General features: G+C 36.1%; 2 protein-coding genes across 2 annotated transcripts; one reads left to right on the top strand and one right to left on the bottom strand.

The window, feature by feature from the left end:
* Positions 1-8,396: 8,396 nt before the first annotated feature.
* Positions 8,397-10,433, top strand: LOC130943602 (DNA-directed RNA polymerase V subunit 7-like). The gene is made up of 2 exons (XM_057871544.1): positions 8,397-8,634; positions 9,668-10,433. Exon 2 carries the CDS (start codon positions 9,672-9,674, stop codon positions 10,212-10,214), a length of 543 nt encoding a protein of 180 aa, XP_057727527.1. The 5' UTR covers positions 8,397-8,634; positions 9,668-9,671; the 3' UTR covers positions 10,215-10,433.
* A 1,677-nt stretch (positions 10,434-12,110) lies between these two features.
* LOC130943822 (double-strand break repair protein MRE11) lies at positions 12,111-19,469 on the bottom strand. Its single transcript, XM_057871851.1, has 20 exons — positions 19,093-19,469; positions 18,458-18,548; positions 17,633-17,752; positions 17,456-17,524; positions 17,273-17,364; positions 16,696-16,798; positions 16,500-16,607; positions 16,337-16,399; positions 16,157-16,228; positions 15,768-15,845; positions 15,378-15,440; positions 15,222-15,282; positions 14,901-14,983; positions 14,323-14,436; positions 14,080-14,157; positions 13,737-13,808; positions 13,403-13,623; positions 13,171-13,255; positions 12,770-12,961; positions 12,111-12,482 (listed from the first exon to the last, which is right to left on the bottom strand). Exons 1-20 carry the CDS (start codon positions 19,398-19,400, stop codon positions 12,450-12,452), a joined length of 2,106 nt encoding a protein of 701 aa, XP_057727834.1. The 5' UTR covers positions 19,401-19,469; the 3' UTR covers positions 12,111-12,449.
* Positions 19,470-19,718: the final 249 nt, after the last annotated feature.

Raw genomic sequence — 19,718 nt, 5'->3', positions numbered from 1 at the left:
CCGCTACTGAAGGAAGCGCAGATGGAACTGTCGAAAGGAAGCGCAGACAGAACTGCCACAAAGAAACACAGACGGAACTGTCACAAGAAAACACAGATAAAACTGCCGGAAGAGTGGCCAACTGCCAGAAAACTGTTGAAAAGATGGTGAACTGCTGAAAAACTGCTGAAAAAGTGACAACGTGTAAAGAGATGGCAAACTATTGGAAGGTGACGAAAAATATATGGTTTCTCTATGAGAATAAGTAAGTAGTGAACGAGCTAATCGGTTAGCTGAGAAAGCACAAAGTATTGACAAAAGAGAAGAAAAAAATAGCACGGAAGAAAAATATGAAAAATACGGTGAATTCACCAGAAGAAAGTTAACATTGTTAGAAACAAGAGACTAAATTGGAGAAGAAATTTGTATATTATTGAGTTGTATTGATAAGTACAATGTACAAGGGGTATATATAGCCGCTAGAAGAATCAAAATAATAAAAGCATAGAATCCTACAATTAATATACAGATATGCTATATAAATATAAATGATACTAATTGATCTAAATTGATTCTAATGATTCTCTAACATCCCCCCCTCAAACTCAAGTGGGAGCTAAGGATACCATCTTGAGTTTGGATAACAGAGTCGAAAAACGAGTCGGATGATGACCTTTCGTGAAGATATCAACTGTCTGATCCAGTGTTCCAACAACGATAAAACGAACAACATCAATAAGGATATGTTACCAAACAAAGTCACAATCAATCTCAATGTGTTTGGTGCGTTCATGAAACACGTCATTATGGGGCAATCTGAATAGCACTATGGTTGTTACAAAAAACATCAGTAGGGGACGACTGATGAGCACTCAAATCTTTGAGAAGCCAATGAATCGAGACAACCTTAGCAGTGGTGTCAATGAGAGCACGGTATTCAGCTTTTGTGCTTGATCGAGCAGTGAACGTTTGCTTCTTAGCACACCAAGAAATGAGAGCGTCGCCAATAAATAAACAGTAACCAGTAGTAGAATGACGATTAGTGGGATTACCAACCCAATCAGCATCTGAGTATGCCTGAAGGGACAAAGATGAATGGGCAGAAAAATAAAGGCCATGAAATAGGGTGCCTTTGATGTAGCGAAGAACTGCCGCATAGTGAGTAGTACGAGGAGCTGACAAGAACTGGCTAAGTACATGAACTGGATAGACGATGTCTGGTTGGGTGACAGTCAAGTAGACAAACCCCTAACTAACTGTCGATAGATAGTAGGATTATCCAAAGCAGTGCCATCCATAGGGATAAATCGAACATTAGGCTCAAGGAGAGTAGACTCATTGCGACTATCTGTAATCCCGGTGCGAGCAAGAAGATCTGAAGCATACTTAGCCTGAGAGAGATAGATGCCATCATCTGTGGATATGACCTCGAGACCAAGAAAATAACTGACCATCATCTGTGGATATGACCTCGAGACCAAGAAAATAACTGAGAAAGCCAAGATCTTTCATTTCAAAGGTACGGTGAAGGGAGGCTTTGAGATAAGAGATACCATCAACATCATCTCCACTAATGATCATGTCATCAATATACAAAAGCAGAAGAACAACTCCACGTTTACTTTAACGAATAAAAAGCACATTCTCATGAGGGCTGCAAGTGAAACCGAGATTGCAAATAGTGTGCTGAACTTTTAAAAGCATTCACGAGAAGCTTGCTTAAGACCATAAAGTGCCTTGCGAAGGAGATAGACTTTGCTAGAAGGACAAGGATAACCTGGAGGTGGTTTCATATAGACCTTCTTTTTCAAATCTCCATTAATAAATGCATTCTTCACGTCCATCTGACTGAGAGACCCTTTTTTTACCGCAACAATGGCAAGAAGAGCTCGAACAGATGTCAGACGAGAAACAGGAGCAAAAGTCTCTTCATAGTCAATACCATACTCTTGTGTACAACCTTAAGCAACCAAGCGTGCCTTATAATGGTCAATAGAGCTATCAGAGTGAGTTTTAATCTTGTATACCCATCTACTACCCACAACTTCTTGATTAGAAGGAGGATCAACCAAATCCCAAGTGTGTATTTTTTCAAGTGCATGTATTTGTTTCTACATTGCTTGTTGCCAATTTGGATTTGTGGAGGTTTATCTGAATGACTTAGGTTTATGTTGATGAAGAATAAAACAATGATAATTAAGAAGATGAGGAGGTGGATTTCTTACCCTAGAAGAACGAACTGAAGGAGGAGGCATGACGGTAGGAGCAAGATTGTCGTCTGGTCTTGAATCATCGGGAGATGGAGAAGGCGGAAGAGCAGGAGGCTGTAGAGAGTGACCGAGATAGAACCTATAGAATCATCACTAGGAAAAAGGTCAACATTAGGGTTAGTGAAGAAAGGTGACTGGGTAGGAGGAATGGACTCAAAGGAGCAAAATCGAGAAAACATCTGATGTTCCCAGAAGACAACATGACGAGACATACGAATACTTTTAGAGAGAGGATCCCAACAATGATAACCCTTGTGTTCAGTGCCATAACCAAGGAAACAACACATGCGAGCTCGAGGTTCAAGTTTACTATGTTCATGAGGTTGAAGAAGAACGAAACAGACACAACCGAAAACTCGAAGAGAACTATAATATGGAGAGGTATGATAAAGATGCTCAAAGGGAGTATCATTACCAAGAACAGAAGAAGGAAGTCTATTGATAACATGAACAGCAGTAAGAACAGCTTCACCCCAAGTACGCTTAGGACACGACGAAGAAAGAAGTATTGTACGAATAGACTCAATAATGTGACAGTGTTTGCGTTCAGCTCGGCCTTTTTGTTGAGAGGTACCAAGGCAAGAAAACTCAAACAAAGTACTCTGTTCTGCAGGAAAGGCTAAAAGTTTAGAATCACGGTATTCCATAGCATTATCGCGTCGAAAAACCTTAATGACTTTGGAAAAGTGAGTTTTAATCATAGTGGCAAAGTTAATATAAATCTGAGGTAACTCATGGCAATTAGTCATCAAATAAACCTAAGTGTGAATAATCATCAACAAACACTACAACAATTCTGGCATTTTATGACACTTTCTAGGTCCATTTTGCGGCGGTCAAACCAAACGCTGGAAGATAGGCCGCGGGTAAACAGTTAGCGGTGGTTTTTGCTAATCATTGGAATAACCGCCGTGTAATAAAAATGGTATTCCGGCAGTTACAAACCGCTGCTAAATGGCAAGGAGCTGAAAATGACATTTTTTTTGCGACGGTTGAAAACCGCCGCTAAATGTTGGAAAACATACAATATGATAATTTTGCGGCGGTTAGAAACCGCCGCCGAATGCAGGATTTCCATTAAAATTCTAGTTTTTTTATTATTTTGCCTTTTTTAAAATAGTATGTTTATTCAACTTTAATTTATTAGTTACCGATTAATTTAAAGAACTTTCAACCAAATAAAACAAGCAAATAACATAACAAACCAAATTATATATATGCAAACATAACTTATATAAAGAGATTGTCATAAGTGAAAGATTCAATATAAAGTAAAATTTGATAATTTAAAGAAAATATACATAAAGCACTAAACCAACTTAAATTTAATAGTCTCTAATAACATTGATTGAAAGTCATTTTTTTTTGCGGGTCATGGTTGCCAGATGAAAATGGCTGCGCACAATAAGGTCGGTATACTGCCAAAATCATTCAGTGCTGCAGCAATGTCAGCTGGCAAATTTCTCCTTGCTGTTGGATTATATATCCCAAAATCCTCCCCATCGACTATCTCTTTGCCTACTATTCTTCTATGTTAGCAGTTAATTTTGCAATCCTCCTCTCATACTCTTCATTTTACTCACCAGAACCCGACGGTTGTCCAGCAACGTTACCAAATACTTGGGTGGGACATGGTTCAGCACCTAAGGCACGAACTCGTCTTGGGTGCTCCTTTCCAAGAATTTGTGCTAGCGAATCATTTTGTGAAAGGTGATTAGAGGATTCATCCTACCTCTCAACATTCGTAATTGCTTCCTACAAATATACAAGAAATTGGAAAGGCATTATTTAACATTAGCACGATATATACAGTAATCTAAGTTTAAAATTTTCAGACGTTACTTACACTGACAACATGCGCATCGGGATGGATATACGAGCCATTTTTTTTCTTATGAGTGATGGTAAATAACTCTCTTCTACCAACGTGCCTTCCTTATTCTTTCTCCTATATCATTGATATCGACACAATTTTGCAAATAACAACACCATTTTTAGGAAGATTAATCAAAAGCTCAATGCAAGTAATTACTTATTATCACTTCGTCTTTTTTTCTTGCCAATGTTTTGGATCCCCCAATATGTGTGTAAAGTTGTTTGCTTCGATTTAAAACGTTTTGTTTACACTTTTTTCCTGAACAAATTACAGAACAAATATAAATGAGAAAGGGATGTTGAATATAGAATGTAAGGGGTTTAATATGTATACACATATATGTTTTTGTGGAAATAATAAAAAATACTAAGACTTACCTTTGTTTCTTCCTTCTAGCGATATTCAAAAAACCCTTTCCATTTATTTTCTTCTATTCCCGACGGGCGATGCTCAAAATTTTTTTCAAAAGTCCTTGTTTCTTTGTAACACTTATGATACAAGTTGTGTCTTGTATCCTTCCAGAGCTTTCCTATCCTTTGCGTAATTCTGCGCTTTATTTTTCCTCCAACATCGTCCTCATAGTGAAAGATCCACTGTAATTAGTTGCCATTGTCATTAACCAACACCAACTAACAAGCATAAGACTTATAATTTGAAGAATATCCACAACCATTACAGGCTACTTTAAACTAAAAAAGTATAACACTCAAATCCAGTACAAGAAGTCGTAGTTACGTATAATATAGAAATGCTGACATAAACATGTGAAAAATGAAATATGGAAACTTAACCAGCAATTTCATTTACCCATGCAAAAGTTCTTAGACAAAAAAAAATTGAATACTAAATTTGCTTAATATGTTAAAGCTGTACCTTAATGATGTCATATGCATGTTCCTTCTTGGTTTTGTTCACGTGCTTCCAACTCTCTTCACATATGCGAAAGTTTGAATAATTAGCGCCCAAACTCCCTAAGAAACCACTTAATAGTCCAGCTGCCTAACCAATTGGTTGCAACTATTTATTAAATGGGAGTATTATCTTTGTAGTGGGAGGAAGTGCTATAGCCTCCTTAATGCTCAGCCTAGCCTATTTTCTCACGCCATCCTCTAAGAAGTGTATGGAAAAAAATTACTATCTAATCATTGCACAAAAGGTAAATAGAAGTAAATGACTTCAAAATAACTATTGACAAAAACAGAAGAAAAAAATATACCGATAATAGTAACATTCCAGTAATCTGTATCTTTGCGTTTCTCGTCGTTGTTCGGGCCTTCGACTTCTTGGGCAGCAAACAAGTCGTCGATGTGGTCCTCAAACGACGGAACTTCATCCGCCTCCGGGTCGTAATCCTCATCCTCTAATTCATGATTAGCCACTTCATCGCAATGCCGCGTCTCTGTGCGTTCTGTGGGATTTTGAGGGTCATCAGCTGTAGTTGACGGTGCAAGCCTTTTATCATTGCGCAGTGCATGAAACGGTTCATTGATACGGGAAGCTGGAGCTCTATTAGATGAAGACAAAAATGGTGGAGCTTTATCACGTGGTTGCCCACGTGATATCTGAGCTCCTCTAGTCATGGATCAAACCTTAAGGCAATATGAAATCATTTAGAATTATATTGAACAAAAAAATTTAAAACGGTAACTGACCCTACGGTACATATAGCGGCGGTTCTAGTAAAACCGCCGCTAAATGCCAGGCTGATTGCAGCCCCAACCTCTAACCGCCGCGATATGTGTCGCAGGTTGTCATTTTGCAGCAGTTTTATAGAACCGCTATAAAATTTCCGTCGCTATCTGCCGGAATTATTGTAGTGAAAAACGACAAAGTATCGAGCTCCTCCCATAGAAACGGTGGGAGCGGGGCCCAAACATCGAAGTGGATAAGATCAAAAGGAGAACATACAAGAGAGGAATTATTGTGAAACGATAAAGCCAGTTGTTTGGCAGTTTGACAAGAAATACAATCAAAAGATTCTTTATGAACCTGACCCAAAACACCTGAGATATAAGAGGACGTAATTTACCCAAGGAGATGTGGGTAAGACATTGATGCCATAAGTGAAGGGTAGATCCACAGAGATTTGGTACAGAAGGAATATGAAGATTCTCGAGTTCAAACAATCTTTCGACCTTACGTCCAGTCCCGATGATTTGTCCCGTTCGACGATCCTGTACACGACAACCAGAAATAGAAAAATTGACATCAAAACCGAGATCAACAAGTTGACCAACAGAAATAAGATTAAAGTTCAATTTGGGAATATAATAAGTATCAGGGATATTAAGATTTGACTGGGAAATAGAACCCTTGTGGGTCGCGTGCAAGAGGGAACCATTAGCAGTATTGACAGAAGGTACATTTGTAGTGGTAGACAAAGACGAAAAAAGATGACGCAAAGGAGGCATGTGATTAAAGCAACCGGAGTCAAAATACCATTTAGAATTACCTGAAGGAGTCGAAAAAGCAGCAAGAGTATTACCATAAAGGGTGAGAAGATGCTTAAGAAGAGACGCAATATCAGATAGAGAGACAGGAGTAGAGGTGGTAGATGCAGTAGTAGTAGCAACGGAAGAAGCAGACACATTCTTGGAGAAGTTGGGATGAGAATGATACTTGAAGTGATTAGGACGTGGTGGGCGCGTAAGATAGGTAGTAATCAAATGTCCCGAGATCTTGTAGTAATGGTAGAATAGTTGTGGACAATTGTAACTAATATTACTTTTCTGTTTGCATGTGCAACATTCAACAGAAGGACAGTTTGAGAAGAGGTTCTCAGAACGGTTTTAGTTATGACAGAATTGACTCTTTCTATGTGTGACAACAAAAACATCTAAGTTTTTCATAATAGTAGATACAAAGATAAAAGAGAGGAGAGAAAACTGCGAATTCAAAGTCGAAAACGAAAAAACAGACAGCAAAATCATAAAGAGCTCACCAAAATACCTTAGGGAGGACTCTATTGTCTAACATGTCAGTTGCCACATTAGATTCCATGTCACCAGCCACATTAGCAGAAAAGGTGACACGTGGCGACATCTAAGTTTAATCAGTTCTTATCAGTTTTTATCTTTAAATGATTCTAAAACTGGACCAGAACAGTTGATGATTCGGTTCATCGATTTTTTAATCGAATTAGTCGGTCTAATTCGATTCTAATAGCTCTGAAACTCATAGAATGAAAACAAGGTGTAACCATTTTATGGTAGAGATATTGAAGAACACTATTCTTGTAATGCCTGAACGTCTAAGTGTGTGTTTGGAATATGGTTGGCAAAACTGGAGTTTGAATAAAAGTGATTTTATAGAATTGATTTTGGATAGAAGTAAGTTTGTGTCAACATGATTTATGTTTGACAATTCTTTACCAAAATTGATTTTGATAAAATAAATATTGTTTGGATAATATTAGTTAAAATCACTTTTAGATAGATAATTACTTAAAAGGACATGACATTAAATTATAATATTATTTTTTATACATGTTTAATTTTTTTATACTTTTTTCTTATATATTTTTTATATAGTATATTTTTAATACTCTTAGTACTCTTTTTTAGTACATTATAATTTTTAACTATTATTATTTATGATTAATTTTTTTATTTAATTTATTTTACCTAATAGGATCAATAAATTCTATTATAAAAAGATAATAATAAATACAATACAAAAAAATGATAACTATAAAAATATATAATATCAAATAAAAAAATTAATAAAAAATATAAATAATAAAAAAAGAGTTAATATAAAGAGGAATGATAAGAATTCTATGAATAATGCAATAATATGTATAAAGGATAAAGTTGGTAAAAGAAAAATAAATATTGAAGGCATTAGCTAGAAGCACGTTAGTGCAACGGAGAAGCTATAAATTATTGCTTCTTGTAAACGTGATTTTATGAACAAAATCACTTCTGCGTTTGTAGAGAAAAGAAAATTAGCCAAACAAAAAAGTGAAGCTTTCAAAGAATTCTAACATGTTTTTTTTCTTCAAACGTAGTTACCAAACACACCGTAAGCCGTACGCGGATCCAGGAATTTTATATAGAGAGACCAAAAATTAAAAACTCATATTAGGGTATGCCAACAATAAATAACGGTGATAATAATACTGACCAATAAAGACAACAACAACGATAATGAAAATAATAATGTTGACCATTATAAAAGTGAGAGGGCAGAGGGGCTGGGTCTAGGCTGGAACCTTTGTTCTTTTGGGCCTATGACCCATTTATGATTTAAAAAAAAAAAGAATCCATGAATAAAAGATCAAAGGAGACATTGCTTCAGCTTCAATCTGGTTGATGCTCCCCACAGAGGGACACCCCCACAAACCCTAAATCACCTTCTCATTCACCATTCAACCATCCACAGCGCCTCCATCCTCCATTATCCACTCTCGTCACTCATCACTTTTGTATTCTCACACACCGTCCACCATTCAAAACGCCTCAAGCTCCTGTGGTTTCGACGTCGTCTTCTCTAGCTCTCTCCTTTGTGGTACCATTTTCTGCTTCTATATTCTTTGCTTTTTTTTTTGTCCTTGTAAGCTTTGATAATAGTTCTTCAGAGAGTGCTGAAACATGCATATGAGAAAAAGAAGAAACAAAAAACAAAAGTTAGGTTTCTGTAGAGAAGGAGTCCTTGCAATTTCCCCTTCTCTTTCCTTCTTCCTTGAACACTGCAGTTGTTAAGAGAATATAATAATTATTAGATTAATAACACCATCAGAATTTAAAAACTGGTTTAAGGAAATATTTTCTACTCTAACTGAAGGGGGAAAGGAAAATTGTGGATGCAATGTAAAAAAAATAACTATTTGGATTCAAGAAGCAGTACCTACCGCTGATCTAGGAGTTGAATCATGAATTAGTCCCCTATTTTTTTACAAAACTAAAGTCAGCATGTTAATGTTATTGTAAAAAATACATATGCATGCATGATTTATTTCAATCAATAGAAAATCTAAATACTAACCTTTGCATCACCAAGAACTATCTCCATTGTTATGTTTGAACCTTACTTATATTTAACTTGACAGGAACGCTGAAACAATTCCTTCTTTCATGGGAAAAAAAAGAGTTCCACCGTTCTGCTGAAATTTGCATCTGATTTCTATTTTTTATTTTTTATATTTTGGTTTCTAACTTTGATTTTGAAAGGGAGCTATTTCTGCTGCCTATAATGTTAATTTGTAAGCACTGATGTAGGATAGATATGAGATTGTACTCAAAACACATGAGATACAAAAAGATTTGAAAATCCCTGTATACCAATTTGCAAAAAATCAAGTAGGTTTCTCTTACGCTAGTTAATTAGATTTGTTGGTACTTAGTTCTCGTTAATGATATCCCAAACTATAGGTTGCTACAACTTGGTTAATGCATTCAGCAATTAGAAAATAACTGAAGCATATGATTCAGCTGTTATTTCTTGATTCAACTGTAGGATATGTTTATATGTATGTCGTATGCATGTTATTCTAGTTTTGAATTATTGCTGTTGTATAACTTTCTGATACATGTATGGTCAGGACAATGTTTCTCAAAGTGCAGCTTGCATGGAATGTCATAATTGCTGCAGAAAACGCGCAACCAGAAAGCCTGATGCTTCAGAGGGCAATAATCATTCGTCTTCTGAGTGACTTTGCTGCAAAGAAGGCTTCGAAAGATCTTGGATACTTTCTTGCAGTCACAGTACTGGAGAGAATTGGCGAAGGAAAAGTTAGACAACACACCGGGGATGTACTCTTCCCTGTTGTCTTCAATGCCCTTACCTTCAAGATTTTCAAGGGTGAGGTTCTAGAAGGTGTGGTCCACAAGGTTCTGAAGCATGGTGTCTTCATGAGATGTGGTCCTATTGAGAATGCCTATCTGTCGAATTTGAAGATGCCGGATTACCGTTATGTTCCTGGTGAGAATCCCTGCTTCATGAATGCCAAAATGTCCAAGATCAGCAAAGATGATAGGGTTCGCTTTATGGTGATTGGTACTAAGTGGCTGGAAGCAGAGAGGGAGTTTCAGGCACTGGTTAGTCTGGAAGGCGACTACCTAGGACCAGTTTCGACTCTTGATGTGTAGAGTTAGGCTTATCAGCTCATGTTCATGTGGATTTTCTAACACCTTAAATATAATATTGTGGAAAGCGACTACCTAGGACCAGTTTCTACCGTTGATGTGTAGTTAGGTTTATCAACTCATGTTCATAAGGAATTTCTAACATCTTAAATATAATACTATGGTTTAGTTACTTGGTTCTTGAAAGCATGTTCATCATTGTTGATGTTATGTTAATCCATGAAGAACAAATATTAAAAATGCAGGGTAGTTAATGTGTTCTTATCGTATTTTATAATGAGGGAGTAGTCAATTTGACAAGAATAAACTTTAAAAATTTCTAGAGAATTTAAGTGTTGGAGAAGAAGGAACTTTTTTTTTGGAGATATTATTATAAGTGTGAGGAGTAAAATTTATAAATGTGACAACTCTAACAGGGGACAAAATGGTTTCTGACAACTCTACCAAGGGACAAAATGATTACTGATCTCTTTATTCGAAAATGATACTGTTCTTCCCCAATTTTTATCATATCTCGTATAACCCTAACATTTATACTCTCATTCTTCACCTTCACAGTCTTCTTTTCCATCTTTTCCTTTCTCCTCTTTAGCTCCAAGATTAAGCTATCGCACCTACCTCAACATGTTATGAACTACACATTTTCTAAATCTTTGTGACTGGTACATCCACCTCCTCTGCATTTCACCCACCAAAAACATCCACTTCTACGTCTTCGATAACATCACCTCCAACCCCGACACGTCCACGACATCTTCAAGACTAAGTTCCACAATATTCCAAGGGCATGCCTTTCTTCACTCTCTGGCAAGTAATATAGATTGTTGGACATTAGGACATCATGAAAAGATTTTTTTCGACATCATATGCAAATTCTCATTTGAAATAGACGAGTGCTTCATTCCTTCTTTTCCAGAGTCCAAGTTGGCAGACAGCTTCGACCTCGCATCCAAGCTATCAGTACAACGAGCAATGTCGTCATTGTCGCTCATATAGAAACTGAAGCGATTACTGAACATTGGTTCGGAGAAGAAGCTGAAAGAAGCGATCGGAGTGGTGGACAATGTGGTCTTGGAGATGATAGGACAGAGGAGGAGGGAGATGATAATGACGATGACAGGTCTTAACAAATCAGATTTGCTGTCTAGATTCATGGGATCCATTGAAGATGATAACTAGTTGAGAGACATAGGCATTAGTTTCTTGAGTATGAATTGGTTGAGAACAAGTTAAGGATTTTTTATTGTGAACATTAAATTTATAAAGTGTGCATTGTGTAGTTTGAAATTATAGTGTTAAACTGCTAGTATTATGCAAGATATGATGGAAATTGGGAGACAAGAGTGTCATTTCCGAACAGAGGAGATCAGGGACCATTTTATCCCCTGTTAGAGTTGACAGAGACTATTTTGTCCTCTGTTAAAGTTAACGAAGTAAATGACCTAAATGACTGACAAAATTAATTGTTAGAGACCAATTAAATAATTAATTTTAGTTGGGGACTAAAGTATCCAATTTGAAATTTTTTGAAGACCAAAATAGGTATATACTCTACAAATTTTAAATCATTATTAGCGCTACTAAAATAAAATGTTGACGTCAAAATAAAATGAATTGGCACTAACAAATATTAAGAACTAAGTTTTCAAAGTCAGTCAAATTTAAATTTCATTTTATTTAAATATGATTTTGCCGTTTATAAGTTCAATTTTAGTTTCAAATGTTAATTAATCAAGTATAATAATTCATAATTATATCAATAACTTACATATTCATCCATTATTTTGTTGATCAGCTTTTGCTGTGTTAAACATTTTAAACAGTAAAGATGAAATTAAAAATTCAATCAAATGTTAAAGAATGAAATAGTAATTTATACTAGAATTAAAGTGACCGGCACAATGAAAATAAACTGCAGCGAGAAACAATATCTACAATCAAGATTCAAGAGTCTGGATATTAAGGTAACTCTAAATAAGATTTTACGCTAATACTACATCTAACCCAAAACTTAGGAGGAATTCTAGAGACAAAAATAAACAAACGGAAAGAAACTATCCCTGTACTCTGCTTAACTAGTTTATCCTTAAACCCAAAGGGAGACCTTATCAGTGCACAAAACTTGTCAATACATATATTTTCTGTACAAGGAAATGCACCTAATGATTCATATGATATTACAACAGTATCTATGTATAAGGCCTGCGGAAATCGGCAAAATCGCATATAACAGTGTGTTCACCTTCTTAGAGCTCCATAGTTTTTAGTCACCTGCAATCATGATGAAAAGGTTTAGTTCCAAGAAATCACAAACTCCAAAAATGAGGATGTAAAATTAGAAGCTACAACTTTGAAACAATTTTTTTCAATATAAACCAGATTTGCATTTCCATCTTTCCTATATTTACTCAGTCTCACGTAATCGATCAAATGGATTAGCAAATTACAAGGGTCCTCGTCTCTTCATACACACATATTTTGAATGGGAATAGAGGAAAAGTAACATATTACATATATCCTATCAGAAACAAATCAAGAGAAGCAGGGAGGGCACAAACCCGAGGTTGAGACTTATTTAATCTCTTTCTGGCATCATCGTCGTCGTCATCATCATCATCATCATTGTTCATGAGCATTCTATGGATTTTCGAATTATCTGATTTCCTTCCACGTTTAGATGACTGTGTAGATCCTCTACCTCTACCCCTTGGAGCAGCCCTTTTTCTTCCGGGTAGATTGGATTCATTTTCCTATGCAATATCAGAGACAGGGATTCAACATAATCATTGAACAGGTCCAGTATGTTTTGATTACAAATTACAATCCCATGCAAACTTAAAACTGTCAGGATGCATATATCATACTGGCAAGGACTATTAAAGAAGCACAAAAACACTTCACATTTAAGGAACTGCAAATTAATGAATTCAATAAACCATGAATTGGTGTTGGACCATACCAAACTGTCGCTTGAAGCAGAGTCCAAATTGTCCCCATCATCAGCTGCACTTTGGAGTGCAGTTGCAGCAGCAACTGATGCAGACCTGCATTATGTCAATGAAACCTTTCAATCATTAAAATCTAGGATCAAGGCACACCACATAGTATTCAATTAAAAAACAAAAGTCTATTATATAAAAATTAACATCATTCTCTTTTAAACGATTAGGTTACTAGGTTTGAGTCATAACCTTTGAGATGAGCGAAATGCTCCATCAAGAGTTGTCTGTTTCATCGTGCTAGAACCTCGGCCTCTGCCTCTGCCCCTCCCTCTTGTTGGATTTTGAGAAGCACCAGAGGACCCTTTCCTACCTCTGGTGCTTGGCTTTGAGGTGGATATTTGCATGGTGTCGTCATCATCACTAAAGGAAACTGCAGGTCCAATTCCAGAGGTGCTTCTGCCTTGAAAATCCTAGGAGTTGGAGAGAAAATTACTAAGAATAAAGTTTGTGAATAACATTGCCTACCCAGAACCTAGCTTTTCCATCACTATTGCAATAGTACCATATGATATGTTGGGTTTACCTCCATTGACTGATCAGCATAAGTGAACTGTGTGGGTTCCTTAGATTGTGTGGATCTTTGTTTGACACGTTCCTAGAAGACGAGAACCGACACAATAATTAATGACACGAGAAAATGTATGTTTCATCAATCAAAGATCACAGTGATCCATACCAACACATACTAAGGTCCCAATAATTGCAATACTGCAAAGAAAATTGTGATGGACAGAGCCTGGAAGGACACAAGCAATTACACTCCTAGATAATATGCTAGAATGCTATGTCATGAAAGCCTCGGTAAAATCAAGGCGTTCACCCCAAGGCCATGTTCATTAAACATTAAAACAAATGAAGCTTCTAACCTCCAAGCACTCTCCAACTTTAACAATTAAATCTTCCTCATCGAACTTCATGGTATTTGAATCCTTAGCAATTTTGTTCTGCAGAAGCACAATAAATCATTAATGAGAAGAGGAAGGAGTATCACATGAACACAAATCGATAAGAAGAAGAGCAAGGTGAACTACAATGTGAACCAGATCTACAACATAGCAAATATCAAAGACAAAGCCAAATGGCATTTAAAAGCAAAATAGAATCCTCACTCTTGTTTCGTTAATATTGCTTTGTACACACACGTAAAATGCATTTTTGTCATCCTTGTTCACAAAATTGTGTAGTGCAATATCCAAATCATTGACAGGAAGTATCTCCATTTTCTGCAAAACCATTAAACGTAAGATGTATTAAAAAAATAAAAATAATAAAACAAAAAAATCGAACCCGCTGCATGCTCATATTTATATTCCTTATCTTCAATTAAAACTCAAGAGAATCCAGATACAACCAAAGTTGTCTGGTACTATACAACTAGCAAATCAAGCTTAAACTAAATAATAGGAACTTAAGTCAGGCTCCCAATCAAATTAAGAGATATGTGGTAGGAATGTCACTGATTTCTTGTTTCTAATTATGACTTTTTTTTTTCGGTCATCAAATCCTTTAAATTTTAATAGCAAAATTCAAAAAAGTTAGACTGTGGAATAGAATAGAAAAACACAGTAAATAATATTAGAGAGTGAGCCAAAGTTATCTAATTGGCCGTACATTATTGAAATAGCAAATATGCATAGAGCCACATAAGGAAAGATCAAAATTATTAAAGTACTCAGTTTCTAAATACCAGATTATTTTCAGCAACCAAAGCCTCTATGTTCTGTTGATTTAATTCTTCTGGACGAAGTCGTTCCGAATCATCAATTTTACCTACAAAAGAAAGTAACAAACTTTATCCAGGCCTTTTTAAGGTTAAAAAATGGCATTATCAATGTCAAATATTTCACTTTTCTAAAGCAGGAAAAGAAAATAAGAAAAATAAGAACTAACTAGATTAAGAAAAGAAATATGCATTTACAGCTAAAAAAGGATGCCTACATTGAATATTGTAACTGGAGGATACTTTGCCATCACATGAACTATGAAAACAAAAACTATTCAAAATTACCTTCACCCTTTGCCTTTCTTGTAGCCTTTGAGAATATAAGAATATCTTGTGGGTTTGCAACCTGATATAAGGATAATAGTCTCCATCACTAAAATAACCATCGAGCAAAATGGGCAATACCACACTAATTTAGGAAGAGTGATAGACATCAAATACCTTCCCCACATATTTCTGCCCAAATCTTTGAGGATTTATAGTCATAAATCCAGAGTAATCTACCTGCATATTACATTATACAAGTTATGCCAAGAAACATTGTTTAGTATCTAATGGGGCTAGATAAAGTTTAATAAGAATGTAGTTTAATTAAATGAACTCTATACCTTTTGAAAGATTCATGAATCCAACTCCCATGTAATAAAAATGTTTAATAAAATGAAAATTACTATTTTTCCTAGGGAAAAAAAGTGTGACCAAACAGTACATTTCTAGAGGCATTTTGAATTGCAGATCAATCATCCTGGTAGGTGAGAAGCAAAACAGAAGGAAATGCACTCAAATACAGAAGTGATATTGAAGATTCATTGTACAGTATATACAAGTTACCTTGATACGTATTAATGGAAGCTTGAGTTCATCCCTGTTGACAGCCTTCTTCCTAGATTTCTCTATCAGCTTCACCACCTACGTAATCTTTTACTATGAAAATACTGTTGCTATACATATGATCAATGGTCCAAAATAAAAAAATTATTTGGGGAATATAAAGCTAAATTCCTTTCAGATATGCCAATTTATATCACAAGTTCACAACAGACTAATATATTTAATCATAAAGTATCCACCAAGTGGAACGAAATAGGAAAACTGTAATCAAAAGGAACCAATATACGAGCTTCCAGAGAGACAGAGTAGAGAGAGAGCAACAAAAATGGCACAGCAATATAAATGGCAAGGAAAACAAATTTTCATCTAGATTTAATAAACCCACATACCACTTTGTCCAAGTGTTCAAGAATTGAATTTTGATCATTGGGATCAATATCAGCTTCATCTTTTAGTATTACCTGAAATTATGAAGATTTGAATCATTAGTGAAGAACCATAAGATAGTTTCAAAAGATGGGTTCTGTAGCAATTGAATGTATTCTTCAAAAAGCAGTGAGAAATCTCACCTCTGTATACTCAAAAGGCCTCACAGACATCAAAGGTATCTTAGTTGGACGATACTGATTCCCCTATCAAGAACAATTCATTCAAGCACTTTGTGAGAACTATATAAAAAGATGGTAGCTGCTTCCATGAAAGGGATGTTTATATTGTCATTATATATGCAACCTTAATTTCTAGAAGAAGTACATGCTTTGGCTTAGATTCTCCATCAATAAGTGATGTGGCAACTGATGACCCAGGTTGTGAAATGTGAAATCCCATCCCTGGAACTTCCTAAGGAAAATTAAAATCCATATTAAGTTTGCAGAACACAGCATATATCTATCTGGACCTACTCGCAAAATATAAATTTTGCATAAACCTGCGGATCAACCAAACATTCATGTTCATGTCCCCACACAATGAAGTCTAGGAAACGAGGCAAAAAGTGCTCATTTATTGCATTTTTTGGATTTGTTTTCACCCTGCATACCATAATTTGGGGGCAAAAAAGGGTCAATTATCAAGTAGATTAAAATCTAAAATTATATGTTATAGACCATAAACACGACAAAAAAAGCATGTCTTATGGAATAGGATTAGGCATCTATTTGGTGGAAGGGCGCATGATCTTTTTAAAGAAGTTTCTCTGACTCTGAGATATGCAGAGCAATTGAAAAGCTTTTATTTACTTTTTTCTTTTCTTCTTTTTCCTGTCTATTCCTATGTGATTTACCGAACTCTTTCTCTGTGTTATGTGCACTATTCTTTTTTTCTTGTTAATAATATTTCTTCTTTATCCATAAGAAAATGGAGGGAAAAGATGAAGAATTCCATTATTCAAAGTCAAGTAATCAAATGTATATTTCATGTCAATCACACATTTTGGGACATGTGAGTATGTGATAAGTGATATTAAACACAATCTATTTAAAATGCAGGCAGGAAAGAAGCATAACCTGTTCTGATGAAGAACCAGAATGTTGAACCAATCAGAGACTTGGCATCCTTCCTGAGATTCAGGTCGAATCCATTGCACAGCATGTGGTGTCTGAACAAGATAAAGAATAACGAACCATGTGACACGAGTGTACTCAAATTAATAGATGAACAAGTCAAAGCAAGTTTTATTGGCAGCGTACTTGAAACATCCTATTAAGTCTTTCATCTCTAATGTTGCCCAGACCATATAAAGCTACAGCTGTTGAACCCTGCAATTCATGAAAAATATAGCTCACAACAGAATGAAACATGCCATTTTTCTTCTTTTTTCCAATTAAAAAAATGAAAAATAAGTTTCTTATGCATTAACAAGAAACCTTCTTGATAAGAATAGGGTGGAGAGTGATCTGACCAACACCAGAACCCCCAAGAACTGTTTTACCAAAGTAGTTGACTAGATTACATGCTGAGAGAATATCAACTGCAGAAAGGTTGTCCTGTCACAATCATTCAGTGAGGAACACACTGGTATTTAAGAATGGCTGTATGCAGATTACAGTTGCATTCACAAAATATCAATCTGGTTAAGTACATTGTAGCTAAATTAAGAAGGAGGAGGGAGGGGAGGGGTGGGGAGGGGAGGGGGTTTAGAAAAATTAGGGTGCATTTGATTTGCATTTTCATTTCAGTATTTTCTGTTTTCTAGATTTGTTTGAAGGAAAAAGAGAAAACAGTAAAAACCATAAAATCCTATTTTCTGTTTTCACTCCCTGTTTTCCCTTTTCTTAAAATTCTGAAAACAGAAAATGAAAACACAAACCAAAAGCATCCTTAGTTTCTAGGTAGATGATTTCATTTTTACCATGTCAATATAAACCATACAAACAAAAAGAAAAAGCAGAGACTGTCATCCCTTTGGGCATTACATATGAATTGCTTCTAGGAAAAACGCAAATAAGAACTTTACACTGTAGTGGCTCAGACAGAATGTTCAAATGTTTCTGAGTGCCAGCTGCCAAGACAACTAGCCAAAACCTTTCTCTATGCCATTCTAAACCCATCATGCCATAATGCACCATAAATAACAATCAAAATCTAAAACTAACTTGGTAATTAACAACATCAAGTAGCAAGGCATCTTCATCTGATGCCATTTTAAAATTTCAAAATAAACATTGAAACATAAGAATGCTCACTCATACCACGCCTGCAGGATCATCATGATTCCCATGAATGGTGAATACAGGCAAACCAACGTTGAAGTGAGGATCTTCATAATTCACATGACCAAACCTGCCCCAAAATAATAATGAATAACAATAAAATTTCATGTTTTTCTTCAGGAATATTACAAATAAAAACACAAATATCCCTTTGCAACCAAAGCCAAATCTCAAATTGAACAGCACAAATTCAGCTCTACCATGTCATGAAACCACTTGAAGGTGATGAATGGTTATATTTCTAATACTTCTAAATTATAGGACGCACTTGCACTTCAAAAGGAACAATCAATGAAGGGCAAACATTATCACATATATTTTACCTGCAGCACCATTGTTAAGGAACGGTACTTTCTCAGTAGCAAAGAAAAATAGAAACGGTTCACTGTCTGCTTCAGCCGATTCTAAAAGAAGCTAATAAACTAATTGTTTTTCCTTTAATTTCATCTGAGAAGCACAACAAAATGCATCATTTGCCAAACAATACTCACTTTACAAAATGCATCAAATTTCTTAGAGCAGCAAAACGCATAGTCAACCCTCAACATGCACTTTTTTTTTCATTAGCGAAACTTCAAAACGAAACGAGAGAGAGAGAGAGAGAGAGCACGGACGAGTTCTGGAAGTTGAGGGTCTGGTCGCTGACGACTTGGAAGGGGACGGGATTGTCGTTGAGGCAGTGGCGGCGGAGGATCTCGATGGCCTTGACGAGCGTGGAGCGAGAAGGCTTGTTCTCGTGGAAGAGGTCTCCGGCGAGGAGGAGGAAGTCGACGCGCTTTTGTTCGGCGATTGAACAAATCTCCTCGAAGGCTTTGAAGGAATCGTGCCGCCGTATCTCGTCCTTCTCCATGTACCCGAGATGGCAGTCCGTCGCCACAAGTATGCGCACCGTGTTCGATAACTCCGACTCTGCCTCCGCCATTGTTGAAGAAGAAGCTCAGCAAGAAGGAGGTGGAGGACTAGAAGGAGAAACAGTGAAGTTGCAGAGCGGGCTAAGTCTCAATTTTGATCCCTGATACAAAACGACGTCGTATTAACGTTGGGGTTTTGCCGGTTTTTTTCTTTTTTTTTTGGTCAGAGGGTTTTACCGTTTTACAGAATGGCGCGACCTTCCATATTTTTTGTTTTTTGGGCCTGATTATTCTGTCATTTCATATTTTTGGTCAACACTTTTCCAGGCACAAGGCCCAAATCTAACCCAACGGAGGCCTAGCATAGATGATATATCTATATGTCTCTT

The sequence above is a fragment of the Arachis stenosperma genome, chromosome 8, assembly GCF_014773155.1.
Source record: "Arachis stenosperma cultivar V10309 chromosome 8, arast.V10309.gnm1.PFL2, whole genome shotgun sequence".
Classification (NCBI taxonomy): domain Eukaryota; kingdom Viridiplantae; phylum Streptophyta; class Magnoliopsida; order Fabales; family Fabaceae; genus Arachis; species Arachis stenosperma.
Note: the sequence above shows the minus strand (reverse complement) of the source record. Positions and strands in the feature narration are given on the sequence as shown.